This window comes from Pavona decussata, unplaced genomic scaffold (genome assembly GCF_977016875.1).
Source record: "Pavona decussata unplaced genomic scaffold, jaPavDecu1.1 SCAFFOLD_27, whole genome shotgun sequence".
NCBI lineage: Eukaryota > Metazoa > Cnidaria > Anthozoa > Scleractinia > Agariciidae > Pavona > Pavona decussata.
In genome coordinates, this window is record NW_028145450.1 from 1039894 (window position 1) to 1054118 (window position 14225).

The following is a 14225-nucleotide window of genomic DNA, read 5'->3' on the forward strand; positions in this document are numbered from 1 at the left end:
TTTTAGGGTTTTATTTTCTATTTTAATTAAAGTTCTTGTAAGTGAAGTGCCTGAAGTATTGTATCATATTTATTCTTTTGAGCACTTTTTAAGTGATAAATATGCCTGCTATATAGAACTTTTTCCGAAAATCGTGCGATTCTTTTGATCTCGGACCACGAAAAGTCCTAATTTCTTGCCGGAGTCTTTTTTTCCCTTGGTATATATTCAGCTCTTAGCAACCGATTGCGTCAAAGAACCGATATGGTTCGCGGTGCATTCATTCTTTTGCAGTGTAAAAATAACTTGGCCTCTCCACCGAAGCGTATTATCAGTTACTGTTGGGTAATCTACCTTTAGCTTTGACGATGATGCATGATTGAAGACCAATGCGTCACGTTTTACTCCAGTGAATTACCGAACGTTCGTGATATCACGCAAGCACGTAAACAATACAATCAACGACAAGGAGGTGATGTTTCGCTTTCTAGGGCCGTGAATCAATTGAAACTTTATGATCTAATGATTTTCTAGGCGATCACTTCTTTCAACGTCGAAGATTATAAGCAACCGAAGTGGCGTTAACTTCAATATTAAACTAACAATAAATATCATTCTCTTTAAATAGCGCCGTCTGTTGTCGAATAATTGATTAGTAATGCTTTGATTTATTTTGCAAAACAAGCTCGCACATCCGTGAGAACAAGATCGCTTGGAGGGAAATTCGATATGTTTTAACGCATACCCCTGTTTCCTCCTCAACAGTCAGCGTATTTTCGGCTGATGTCGTGTTTTTAGTCGATACACCGAGGCGTGACCTCCGCTGTTGAACAGCCCGTGATATGATAACAGTCTGATATAAGTGTTATCGAATATGGATCTACAAGGATTTGATTACGTCATAACAAGTGATTGCCTTTATAAAGCCCACTCGCCTTAAAGCTTCATTTCGCAAGACTTTCACGTCCAGAGTTGGTTGGAAACTTTCTTAGCAAGAGAAACCGCGCACTCTTTTGTCTCGCTTGTTGGTTCGACCTTGAAGACCTTGAACAATCAACTCGAAAGACGATTTATATGCCACGATACATTGGAAAGGTAAGTCCATTATCTACAATGCTTTTAAAGCTTATTTACTATATAAAACAATTGGATTCTAAGGTGAAACTATCATTTTAAAAACACTAAATGTCAGGCAACGTCTCAATTCAACCCTGGATAATAACAACAATGGTTTTTCAGTCTTGAAAATGAAACTCCACAACAAAGCTCATCTGGTGAAAGTTTGTTTGCGGTCAAGCTATTTTTGATAACACATGTCGCTACACGAGACAGAGCTGTGTTGAATAGCTGATATGTATATATTTTTTAGGCACAATTCAAACAAATTGTCTCTCGTTGTTGAGTTTCTATTGGTAGGCATTGTAAGTCCTTTAGAATTCGCTGATCATTCAATGATGCATTAAAAGCTTGAATGCGATTTGAACATCGGCTGGTGTTGTGAATCTATATCACATATAATCTCGTCGTCTGTTTTTCTTACTTGACCTTTCGCCTGGCGAAAGTCTGCGCTAATTTATAACTCTTTCGCAAGCAAGGTTTCGATATGATTGGCGCTATTGTCAGGGAAAAGACTCCTGATGGAAGCGAATGGAAACTGCATAAATTCTGCTCCGACAACGCGTAGATGACGTCATGTTTGAGCAAACACTTCTGTCGGGCTTAGTTAATTATTAAATGTCATCCAATACCAAAGACAAGCTGATCGGAGCAACTCCGCTACAGTGAAGACAGCAGGTCGAAGCGCGCGATTCAGTGACCGCGATATGATGCCATTTTACGGCGGCAAAAGCTGAATATTAATGTTATGTAACCGTGATGTGTCTTTTTCTAGATGCGAGAGTGTTTTAAGCTTGGCATAATGGGATGCTTGCCATCTCGAAGACGGGACCGCGAGGAAAGCCAAGGTGCTTCCAGCGATACGAACTCGGCCTCGGCGGTGGAGAAAGCTGGTTCGAAAAGGCGCTCGAACAACGCGGAGGGATTGAAGAAGCTTGACAAATCGACACTTGCGCCGACGATACAAATGGTAAACGAAGACACTTTAAAACTTCTACAGGAAATCGGCGAACTTAAGGTTTTTCAGACGGCCAACAACGCCGATCACAAGAAAAATATCGACCTTCACCAAGACATAATTCTTGCATTAGAAAATCCCACTAAAGCGATTCGCCCTGTCACGTCACATGCGACAACGAGCAATGTAAAATAAACAGACAACTTTGGAAACGCGGTGAAATTTCGCCGGTGAGGAGGAAACGAAATATGGATATTTTTGCGCTGGAAGCAGAAATTTATTGGAGTCCGCTCTTGGATCCGCTTAATCTTTCGGCGAATTAGTTTGCGAGGCAGAGGGGAGAAGCGATGCTGAAATTTTCGTCAAATCCGTGTTTGTTTGGTTTCTTTCCGAGTGCTGGGGTTTTGTGGCTTTGCAGTTGATGGCGCTTTTTAATTGGTGAATTAATTTTCAAGGAAAAGAAAACCCATGCATGGAATCGGTCCAAGATTCTTTCGTCGCGAAAAATAAAAGAAGAAATGGGGAAAAGATATTGGTTTCCTACGATATTTATAAGTTTTCGCTATCTCGCCGAAGGACCGATATCACTAGTGAACGTGTTGCCTGTCGAGTTTTGTTTTCCTCAAGGTGAAAAACAGTGAGGACGCATGGAGAATCAATGACCCAGATGAACATTGAGTACAAGGTCGATCCTTTGCTCAAAATGGACAACTATTAACAGTTTGAAATTTAAGAAAGGGTTTATTTTGGTCTCGACTTCATCTGAATTTTGAACTGACAGATGTGTCGAATGGCCTTGCCGGACAGAGGAGAGAATTTCCCGATGTAAATAGGTCTTTGTGTTATTAATATTCATACAACGTTATGTAGCTAGAATTCTATTTTCTTTAAACAAACAGCCGAAAATATGCTCATTCATTCGTTTTAGAAATAGTGACTTTCGCGAAAATCTCGATCATTCGCAATTTAATGCTTTGTGTTCTTTCGTTGGCCAGGTTTCGAACGCACATCGGCTCAATTATTTTTTGTTTTCGTTGGTGGTGTAGGATTTCCGCGTCAACTGGTGTTAAAAAGCGCATTGTTATAACACGAAATATTACTTTGGGGTTTAGACAATTGCAGCATTCAAACGAAGCCTTAGCGAAGAAATATCATTCATATAAAATAGATTGAACAATTTCAGTAAAAATTGCGGAGGAAAAATTTCACCGTTCGCAATTTAACAAATAAAATGCACACTCCGCAGCAATATTTGCCATGAACGAAATAAACAGAACAGTGAAAATTAAAGAAAAAGAAATTCGACAAATTTGCATACAAGTCATACAACTGATTAAGACATGACGCAAAAAGAAAAAAAATATGGAAATCTCTATTTGATGGTTTGCAACAATATTTCTTTATATAACTATTTATTACCGTTGCCTCGACTTCTGTACAAAAACCTCGACAATAAAACAACCTTTGTGAGATCGTTTTGTCTCGTTAATATTTAGTATATTTTAATAATTCTCAACTGTCCGGCTTGTCGCTAATCTCAGTAGACGCATTTTATAAATTTTCACCTTTCATTTAGGGTACGGTTATTTTCATACATGTCAACTCGGTCAGGTTATTGCCAAAATGACGACTGATTTGTGTCTGTTTATATATATATTTTCTTATCTTCGTTGCGAACTAGACATTTGTGTTGTCTTAATTTATTAAGACATGTGTTTTTCTATTCATGGTGCCCGCCTTTTACAAATAGAAGCTGTATAGTACCATTCGTCAGTTTTCCCTCCTACTCGCACCCCCCCCCCCCCCCTCCCTTTTATTTATCTCCCCGAGGCTAGCTACTCGAACGGTATTGGGATAGGGGCATAAATTCTAGAACGGGCTACAAAAATCGTTTTGATAAATGTATTATGCTATACCACAGCAAAGTATTTGTGTTGTTTAATTAATTATCGCCTTTGAAGAAGTGCTAGGTTATGCACGGATCACAAATGAAATTTGTGACACATCGCTTCCGTGGCATAGCATACAGACCCTGTACTGAAAATTACAGCAACAGCGAGGGTAGAGCGTCTAAGTTTTCCTTGACAAGTTGTGTGACAATTTTGACTTAGACTTCGTGTGTGGACAAGTTTAACAAGAACTTGTTCAAAATTGAAAAAGGAGACTTGCCAAGAAAACCATGACAAACGTGTCGTACACGCTACAACAAAAAACGTGCCAAGCGGAAACTAGCTTGTGACAATCAGCTTGCATCGCACGTGAAAACCAGACTTAATTCTTTCTATTCCGAACAATAGCGGGTTTAAATCGGGCTTCGCGCAGGGGATGGCCAAAATTGTAATATTCGCCGAAAACGAGGCTTTTTATCGGATAGCTGAAAAACCTTTATACCCGAGTTGGTCGCCTTGATTGCTGGGAGATGATGAAAATCAGTTTTACTTATGGATAGGAGGCATTCTCGAAAACACCCGCATCCAAGGCTTTAAGATCCGTTACTTAAAAAGCTCAACAACAGCATGAGAGATCAGCAATTTAATTTTCCTTCAAGTGTCTATTCAAAGCACACATGCCACACTTCACAAGGGATATTTCTCCATCACTGATGCCAGTTGTCTACCCTGGAACAGAGGGTCCTTGGTTTATAGTCTACCATTTCGTCCACCGGCTATAGGAACCTCTGTTCGGAGGCCTGGGTCCCAGTTTCGATGCCCGTGCAAAATTTTATCCTTGATGTCAGGAAACAGCATAGGCCTTGATCCCTTAAAAGTACTTTAGAATCTACGGATACCGATCGCCCAACTGGTCGCTGCATGAATAGGCCATTTCCGAGTTGCTGTGAACCTCACCATGAAAGCGAGGCTAAGTGCAAAACTTTTCATATGAAAATGAGTTTTGTTTGCATATGAATGAAAACTAATTTTCATAACAAAAACTTTTCACCTAGCCTCGCTTTCATAATGAGGTTCATAGCAACTCGGAAATGATCTATTTACACGCCTGCGATCAGATAATAATAATTTAATAATGATCATTTATGAATTTGTCTAGCGCATTTTTCATGACGAAATGATCAAATGTACTCACCCCCTATTTCAACTGATGGAATGCTATTCCAAATTGCCCTTTGCGACCGTGTGTTGAGTTCATAAATATCACTGATTTCAGGGAAACGTGAAGCTGACCGTTCAATGGCTGGCATTTGAATGGTAACATTTGAGGCATTTCATCAACACTCTTTTGACTTCAAAGAGTATTAAAACAGCAGCATTGCAAATCGGTAGCTTTTTTAAGTTGGGTTTTATAATTATGAGCAGATGCAAATGTCGAACATTCCATCTAACAGCATAGTACCATAGGAAGAACTGCTAAAAATGAAATAACCTTTGGCACCCAGAGTACAGGATTCAAAACCAAAACTTCCCGAAACAAGAAATGTAATGCCACCGTGCAGAACATATTAAACGTTGTACTCTAAAGCTTTCACTTGAATGGTAGCAGCAACTCATTGCTGATCCATTCAGCTCTAGATACCAGTCAATATTTCATCAATTCACCCCCTCCACCCGCCGGATCGCCTTCATTATACATTTAACATAATCAGTTCACATCGCCCTGTGAAGAGCTTTGAAGCTTCTCGTATTTGTGCACAGCTAAATAATTATCAGAGACAGTATCCAATTGCCACCTCCTTCACCCTTCCCCCCCCCCCCCCCCAAATAACAAACAAACAAACGCAAAACACAAAACGTTTGACAGGAGCTCTCCTGCCTCGTTATGTAATCCTTATCCAGAAAAAAATGGCAAAATTCGTGTGAGTTACTCCAGTAGCCACACTAACACTGAGAAAGTGAGATACTTTTGCTTTGAGAAGCAAATGGCCCCTTTCGGCCCTACAGTCTAACTATAGCTAAAAGACGACCCGAGGGAGTGTATATCGAACGTACATTCGATTGTTATACATGTATCTTATTTGAAATTCATTCGACACGACTGAAATTAACTTATCTTCGTTGCAAATACATTTCATGTTCCAGAAAAAAAAAATAGTTTTTTGTTTTCATTTCGGCAGTAGGTAAGTTTGCTTGTTGTTTGCGTTGTTTCACAGCCGCTTTTCCAGGCTTCGCGCTGGAGATTGTGTAAAATGATGTGAATCCGAATGAAATGTTTTTCAGAAGGGTTTTTCAAAAGGGTTCAGCTAATGGAGCACCAGAATACGAATGAAGGGCGGCGAATATATTAGGTGTATAAACTTGTAGGACATCGTATTGTTGTGCTAATTCAATCAGTTACTTGTTATCAGCTGTTACTGTGGCTAGTCATAGGACATGAGTGGGAAATCTTGTGATTAAAACTTATCAGAATCTGTGTCGTTGTTGATGTCAGGTGCTCGTTTGAAACCAAAACTATTCAAGTTTAGAGATAACAGAAGATACCAAAATGCCCTTTGTAAAATACGGAAAATATACAGAAGTACTTGTCAGTAGCTTTCATTTGAATGTTTTAAAACTACCCCGTACAGCATAATAGACAGCACCATAGGAAAGTACTTCTCAGTAGCTTTCATTTAAAAACCACCTTGTACAGCATAGTAATCAGCACCTCAGGAAAGCACTTCTCAATAGTTTTTACTTGAATGAAAGGATTTATATGCTAAATGTAGCTTAACGTTAGAATCATACAACAGAACATTAGTACCGTTGGAAAGTACTGCGCAATCGTTTTCGTTTGAATTATCTTAATTAAAGTTTCCATCGAAAAACAGTTTCAAAAGATTAAACCATCTTGCATATACAACACAGTAAACAACACCAAGAAAGGACTTCTCCGTCGCTTTTTATTTGAATGGTCACAGTTAACGATCTCATCCACAAACCCTAGAGTCAGGTCCACCTTATACAGCAAAGAAAACTACACCACAGGAAAGCACTACCCAGTAGCTTTCATATCAATGTTCACCTTAAAATTCAAAAGTTTGAATCACCTCTTACACGAAACTAAACAGGCCTACAGCTAATTTATGTTCAGTGGCTTTTAAATCAGAATATTTACGTTCGTAGACTCAAAAGTTAAAATCACCTTGTACAGTATGGTAAACAGCGCTACGGGAAAGTAATACTCGTCTCGATACTGGCTTTCATTTGAATGGTGATGACTTTGTCTACATACTCAAAAGTTACAATTGTGTATATATTAAAAGTCGGCTGTGTAAGTAAGAGGCTTAATTTCTTTCAAGCCATAGAGTGGTTTCCAATTGAGTGTCGTAAAACCAAAACCAAAGTAATTACTCTGGTCAATCGCAACAGATGTAAACAACACAACGAGCCAATCAGAATTTGAAGTAAATACATGTAACTGGCGCCAAGCGCGGGAAAACGCGTGCGGCGAAAACACGATTGGTTTTGGCTTTGCTTCTCATTGGCTGAGAAAGTGGCGCGAGTTTTGTTAACCAATCACAGAGCGTAGTAATGCAAAACCAAAGCAAACGCGAAATTACTTTCGACACTCAATTGAAAACCGGTCTATGTTCTAGTAATTGTTATTTACTTTTCATTTGGTTTATTATGATCGTGTCCAAACTTATAACCGTGTGTTTACCTTAGTTTGAGACTAAAACATTCCTTTGTTTGCTCGCTTCTCTCATTTCTATGGTAAATTTTTTACCCGCCATTTTGAATCGGACAAAATCCACAGGAAACAAATATTGAATGTAATGGATTCGCTTTAGAATAATTTTAGTGAAATTGATTGATTACACACACTTTTTTTTTATAAGAAGCTGGGATTAACCAAACTTTTAAGAACATACTTATCACAGAGTAGACAGGTTTGTCGATGGAATGAATGAGATATTAATATTGTGTCGGCTAGCTGTGAGGAGGCGCGGTGGGTGTTTACGTGTCGGAGTTTAGATCGAAAGATGGGGAAGGAAAAATCACGTGACGTGACGTCACATCTCAAATGGGTCTATAGTTTCTGTGTTCCGTGTTGTTTGCTTGGATAAGAAACTGTTTAACTTCACATTATCTTTCCCTTGGAGCCCTTTCAAAATTATTAAAAAAACCAAAATTCCAGGTAATGAACACACAAAAGTGTAGACGTAAAGTAGGTTTTTGGGAGTTTTGAGAATCGCACGCTGCAAGGCGTATAAAAAGATATCGGTGGAAACTGCGAGGGGTAACCCTGCGATGGACTAGCGTCCTATACTGTCCGTTCTTATAAGAATGTCTAATTTTGGGGCTGAGACTGAACAGTTTTATTTGTTGGGCAATTTTAGCCTGAAAACATTAATTCACTGATGTTCTTAAGTACGGTACCTCCTAATTCAATGATATATTTTTACGTGGTTACTGACTATGTGAGAAAAGTAAGATCTTAGCAGGGGTTGTTTAAAGTCCAAAAAGAAAATTTGGGGTAACCACGCATCCCATGTATTTTAACGCCTCTGGAAAAATCAATGGTTGCCTCTAATTTCCCTTTTGGATTCAAAATCTCTTGATAAGATATGCATTTTCCACATAGTCATAAAACGCGCAAAAGTAGGCACCGTCTGTTTTAGTATATCAACGCGCACGTGAGACCAGGAACCTATCAAAGAACATTATTTGCTCTATAACGTGGTATCAAGCTTCCTGAGCCATGCTTTCACGGCTTTAAGTACTGCGTACAAGATATTATTTCAGCCAACTCTCGGTATTTGTTTTATTCCCGGCGTATCCAATCGAACGTTCAGTAATCGAACTCACGCAGTAACATTAAGTCAATCGAACATAATCGAACGTTCGATTACCGAACGGTCGACAATCGTACTCAATCGAACATTCGATTACCAAACTCCTGTTTGTCTGATAAAAACGGAGTTATGAAAACCAAAAAAGGATCAAAGTGGTGTATATTTTGCGGATCTTTCGTCCGGCGCGCCGTCGATGGCATCACGTGGTGGGGGGGGGGGGGGGGGGGGGACATTTTGACTGAAGGTCGAATTACTGCTAGCTTTCCCGATTACCAGTTCGGATACTCTACCACTGAGCTATAGGAGAATCGTGGGAGCTAAGGCCATTAAACTCGGTTCTTGGGACAAACATCCTGCATACTGCTAGGATTGGAATGTCAATGTGTGGCATATGCGCAATGGAAATAATGTGACTTATTTTCGGGCGTGAAGAGATGGATTCCGAACAAAATCGAATCGGATTGAGTTCGATTGCGTTCGATTGCTTCGATAACCGAACTCACGGCAAAATGGATGTTCGATTTTGTTCGATAACCGAACCCAATCGAACGATAAGTGTTCGATTTTTTTCGATTAGATACGTCGGGGTTTATTAGACTGTATAGACAAAAGCCGGTTTATTTCACCCGTATTCATACTGCTTATTTGAATAAACGAATGCAGTTTTACTCATCTCTTACCCTCTTCAGTAAAGCGAGGAAAGATTCTCAGCTTCACTGATGAAATACAATTTTCGTATCGTATACAGACCGAATAACCATTTTATGGTCTGTACGGGCCGTAAAAACGTTTCACTCATCACAGTTTTTTATACAACATTTATCGTTAATATCCAAATCTCCAGCGCTAATTTCGTAGCGCCTTATGGACACAATTCTGGCTACGAGACGGGGTGTCGGTTTCTGACGTTAAAATTGGCTTCAATTATGAAGCTATAGACTTGTCACGCAGGGCCATTTTGAGTCTCAGAAGAAAAAAAACGCTTTGTTTTCGCACGACAAGCCTCGCCCAGACGCGAATTCAGTGCGAGGCTTGCCGTGCAAAAACAAAGCTTTTTATTCTCCTGAGACTCAACATGACAAAGTTCTATACTTGAAAAGGTAAAGCTGTGTTTGTTCAGAAATTCCCGGGAAAATGAATTCACAATGGGGGTATATTCCAACATTATTTTGATGGTCTTAAATTGTTTCAGCTAATTTTTGTTTATCTTTGTTTTGCGTCATCGTGTTGACATCATTGCTTAATAACCACTATAATATTAAAAATTACTGGAGGTGTTTTGTCAGTGATATTACAGGTGGTATATTAAAGCGATAAAAAATTAAAGTAGCATGAATTAAAATGTTATTTTGGTGATGCCGACTTATAAATTTTCGTTGCTTAAAAATCATTATAATATTTGAAATTACAAAAGGTGTATTTGTCAGTTGTATTGCAGGTGGTATTCAAAAAGGATAAAAAATTAAAGTAGCATGAAAATATTATTTTGGTGATCCCCACTTATAAATTATTTTCTTTATAATTTTATCTCAACGAAACGTGGCGAAACGTTCAACACGGTCGAATGAATAAACCGGACTAAATTAGAGGTATTTTCAACTGATGAGCTCCCGAAATACAATGTTAACTTTCTTTGCTTTGTATATTACTTAAACCCGGGCCAGTAACACCTTTGATCAATATTTCACATGTGGTTTTCACTTTTGTGTCTGTGGATGAAATCCTCAAATGTGACTAAACAAACGACAACCACTGAGAATGGCTTTCCTGAGTGTGGTGCTGTTTATTGTGCTATAAAAGGTGTCCTAACTTTTGTGTTCCTCATGATTGGTCATTGAAACGAATGCTACTGAACAGTACTTTCGTTTGGTGCAAGACAATCATTTTATGTGTTGTTCAAACTGTTTCTCGTATATTTGAATTCTGTTGATGAAATCCTCAATTGCGTTTTTCTTTTACTTTTTCTGCGCAAGGTGATTCAAACTTTTCAGTCAGTAGATAAGTTTGACTGAACATCTGACCATTAAAATGAAAGCAGTTTAGCGCGGTGCCACCGTAAATTGCGCTGTTCGAGGTGTTACTAACACCCTTTTATACACTGTACAAGGCGTTTTATGCTCTGAAAGTGTGGATGAATGTAGTCAAAGACCGTCTGCGCTAGTGTGAAAGCGTTACGTTATTTTTGAAAACATATTTTGGGGAATTGTTTGAATTACAGAAGAACCCCGTTGACTCGAACTCCCAAGGGATAAAAGAACCCCGTAGAAGCCCAGTAGAACCCCTGCTAACTCGAACTCCCAACGGATAAAAGAACCCCGTAAAAGCCCAGTAGAACCCCCGATAACTCGAACTCCCAAGAGATAAAAATATTTCGAGTTAGCAGGGGTTTGATTTTTCTGGGTTCTACCTGCTACAGAGCAGCAGAACTGTGACTGTCCAAAAATATTGAGCAATATTTTATTTTTTTTGGTTGCCCAACAATTTGTTCCTCTCAAAAAGCTATTTTCCCTTAGGCTTAAAAATAATAGAACGATCCGGAGTATTTAAATAAATTAAAAATATTACTGATATGTAGAAGCCTTGGTGAGTTGCCTTTAATTATCGCGTGGTTCTTTATTTTTTTCTCAAGGCATAAAAATGTACGATAACAAATACCTTTATATTATCAAGCATTTCTAGAAACATTTCAGTGCGTTACTAATAACAACCCCGGTATTGTTTTATTAGTTGCCTCAAGTTTTAACCCCCGACAAACTGGCGCGGAAGATGTATGCATGTGCCGAATAATGATGATTCATTTGTGACGAGTTATATCTTCCGTCGTTAAAGGATTTGAAAATTACTTTTAATTCACCTCTTGGGCAAGCTGTTGTAGTTATTCAGCTAATTCTGGCGACTCTTATACAATAAGAAAAACACAAAATAAAAAATAATACTATCCTAAAAACTCAGCAAAAACGCACTGCTCAAAAGATTTCCTATTCATTTTCATTTCACACGTCCGTTAAAGACCACCAAATACTTTCTTGAAAACACGCGTTTGCAGTTTAGAATTAAAATGGGTTACAGACTCCCAGCTTCTGATAACATCTGGGAAAGTATTCCATAAAAATGGACCGGCAGCAGGAAATTACCGTCCACCATAATATTTGAATAAGATTGAAAATTACCATTTTTAGTAATTTTTTTTACTAGAAAATTGAAGAGTTCAGGAAGGACAATAACATGACAAGAGCAGTTGAGAGTTTTACAGCATGACTGATAAACAGTACTGACAACTGGGAGGTACTACCCAGTGTTTAAATTGAGATAACACATGTGATAAGGAGTTTATCTAATGGCTTCAAGGTCATTACCACTTCGTAGTGAAAGGAATTAGCAATTGTCAGAAAAGCATTTCACCCGAATGGTGAAACCGTAGGATTTTATTAACAGATTCAAAAGTTAACTGCAAATGGCTTTACTTAAGCCTCAAGGTTCTGTTAGCACCATGCAGCTACCATGTGTCGTGTGCGTGCCCAACTCCGCAATTCTCGCTCCAATTTCCACCGAAAGACGTCAGAAGCAGAAAATTGTGGTTTTAAATTAACTTTTATTTGTTCAAATTTTCCATACCTGCGTCAAACCGTCCTCCCATTAACAGCAACGTGCGTCAAAGCTTACGTCATTGCTCTTCATTGTCCTTGGCCCAAGGGGATATTGAGCTCCTTGAGTGCTGTCACTCAGCTGTCGGCTAAGATTCGAAATACTCGCCAAGTTGCCGGTAAAATGATGGCTGTTTTACGGTTGGCAGTCACGGTATCGAAGTACGAGCTTAATGTGTCAGAGGTCGATTATGGGGTACATGTCACTAGACTGCAGATATTTTCCTTAAAAATTCGCGGGAGGAAGCGCTTATGCAGACTGTCTAGAACATTTAACAGAGTCGCATTAGTACAACGAACTGGCAAAAGGTTCTTGCTTGTTCCGTGCATCTGCTGTTATGAGAACCTGGCTGTTTACAGAAGCTGAATTCAAATATAGGTCTTATGGCTTAGTTAATTGCTATCATATCCATGTCCGTAAAGACGCTTTCATTTGCCTGTACACCCTGTTTGGGGCTCTCTGGACATTTCTGGAAAACAGAGGCGGAAAATAGTTCATATCTTTGAAAAAAAAAAAACAAGTAAGGGAAGAAATGAAAAGGACTGGTCGAGAGAACTGAAGCGTTTTCCATGTACACGAAAAAAACAAAAACCTGTCGGAATTGAACGCTGCCATTGATACGCGCTTTCCGCGTCAGTGCGGCTCGCTAGTCCGATGCCGTTTAAACTCAAACGCAAGTTACGTTATCATTTGTCATGGAAAAAAAAAAAAAAGAAATTTTCGGTTCTTTTTCATGTTCAAAATGATTAGAATAAACTGTTGGAAATAATTCCCTGAAGATTAACATAATAAGATAGTATGCACTGTCATGCAAATAGATTGGCTCGAATTGAGCCATTAAGGGATGATGTCAATCTCCTAATTAGCAACATTTCATACACTAAACAATCGAACTTATTATTGCACTTCTAAAATGCATGCATCTAGAATCATCGAAAAGCGCGGGAAAATACCCTAGTCGACGTTGGGCGAGCGTCTCTTTTGGCAAGTGGTACAGGATTTTTCCGGCCATTTCGGTAGCAATGGAAAAAGAGGAATATGTCTGTAGATTTCCATCTTTTCAGAAGCGTTTTCCCTCGAGTTAAGCTGTACCATTTAAAATTTTCAGCAGAAAATTCAGGGCTTTGACGACAAAATGATAAACGGCCCTGGGCCCGGTTGCATAATGCATCTTAAAGGGGAAGTATCACGGGCATTTTGACGTTTTATCGTAAAAATGGTGTGACAACACCTTCAAAATAGTTAAAAAAAACTGAATTCTTGAAAGGAACCACTCCATGACCTGTTCTAGTGTATTTTGGGAACGAAAACGGGAGAACTTGAAAACAGTTAAGTTCACTTTTTTTTAAGTTGCAGTCCATTCTAACCAAGTCCATCTGTGGACAGAGACACTCATCGATAGTCTTAGTACACTGGGGTGTTAATTTACAACAAGTAAGCAATACCTTTAGGTTTTTGTTGATTAAAAAAAAAAAAAAAACATTTTGAAGTTTTTGACATAGCACCAAATTCCCGTGATACTTCCCCTGTAACGTAAGAGGGATTTTCTGCAATCGTTCTCTGCCTTCCGAAGGCTTTCCTCGGTTTGTTCTTCTAGTGTACCTCCCAACCTCGTTTCTGTTCCCATGGTCTCTCCTCTTCCCATCCCCTGGGAACGAGGCTGGGAGCCTCCACCCCCTCTCTTCCAGCCCGACCTCAGTAAACCGCGTTTAGCAAAGTTGTCTAATATAACCTTCCAGAAAACCCGTCAGAAGGCAGAGAATGGATGAAGAACAACCTCTTAACTTAAGATACTTT

General features: G+C 39.0%; 2 protein-coding genes across 2 annotated transcripts in view; both read left to right on the forward strand.

Annotated features, from left to right (window-relative positions):
- Nucleotides 1-14225, forward strand: part of LOC146485227 (putative G-protein coupled receptor CG31760) — a 36891-nt gene that overhangs the window by 16785 nt on the left and 5881 nt on the right. The gene's annotated exons all lie outside the window — the stretch shown is intronic.
- LOC146485228 (uncharacterized) lies at nt 635-3523 on the forward strand. Its single transcript, XM_085103633.1, has 2 exons — nt 635-1074; nt 1871-3523. The coding sequence occupies exons 1-2, from the start codon at nt 1054-1056 to the stop codon at nt 2246-2248; spliced, it is 399 nt and encodes a 132-aa protein (XP_084959759.1). The 5' UTR covers nt 635-1053; the 3' UTR covers nt 2249-3523.

Coding starts and splice junctions, on each gene's coding strand:
- LOC146485228 (XM_085103633.1), top strand. CDS start 1,054: ATGCCACGATACATTGGAAAG. Junction 1,075..1,870: donor TGCCACGATACATTGGAAAG/GTAAGTCCATTA, acceptor GTCTTTTTCTAG/ATGCGAGAGTGTTTTAAGCT.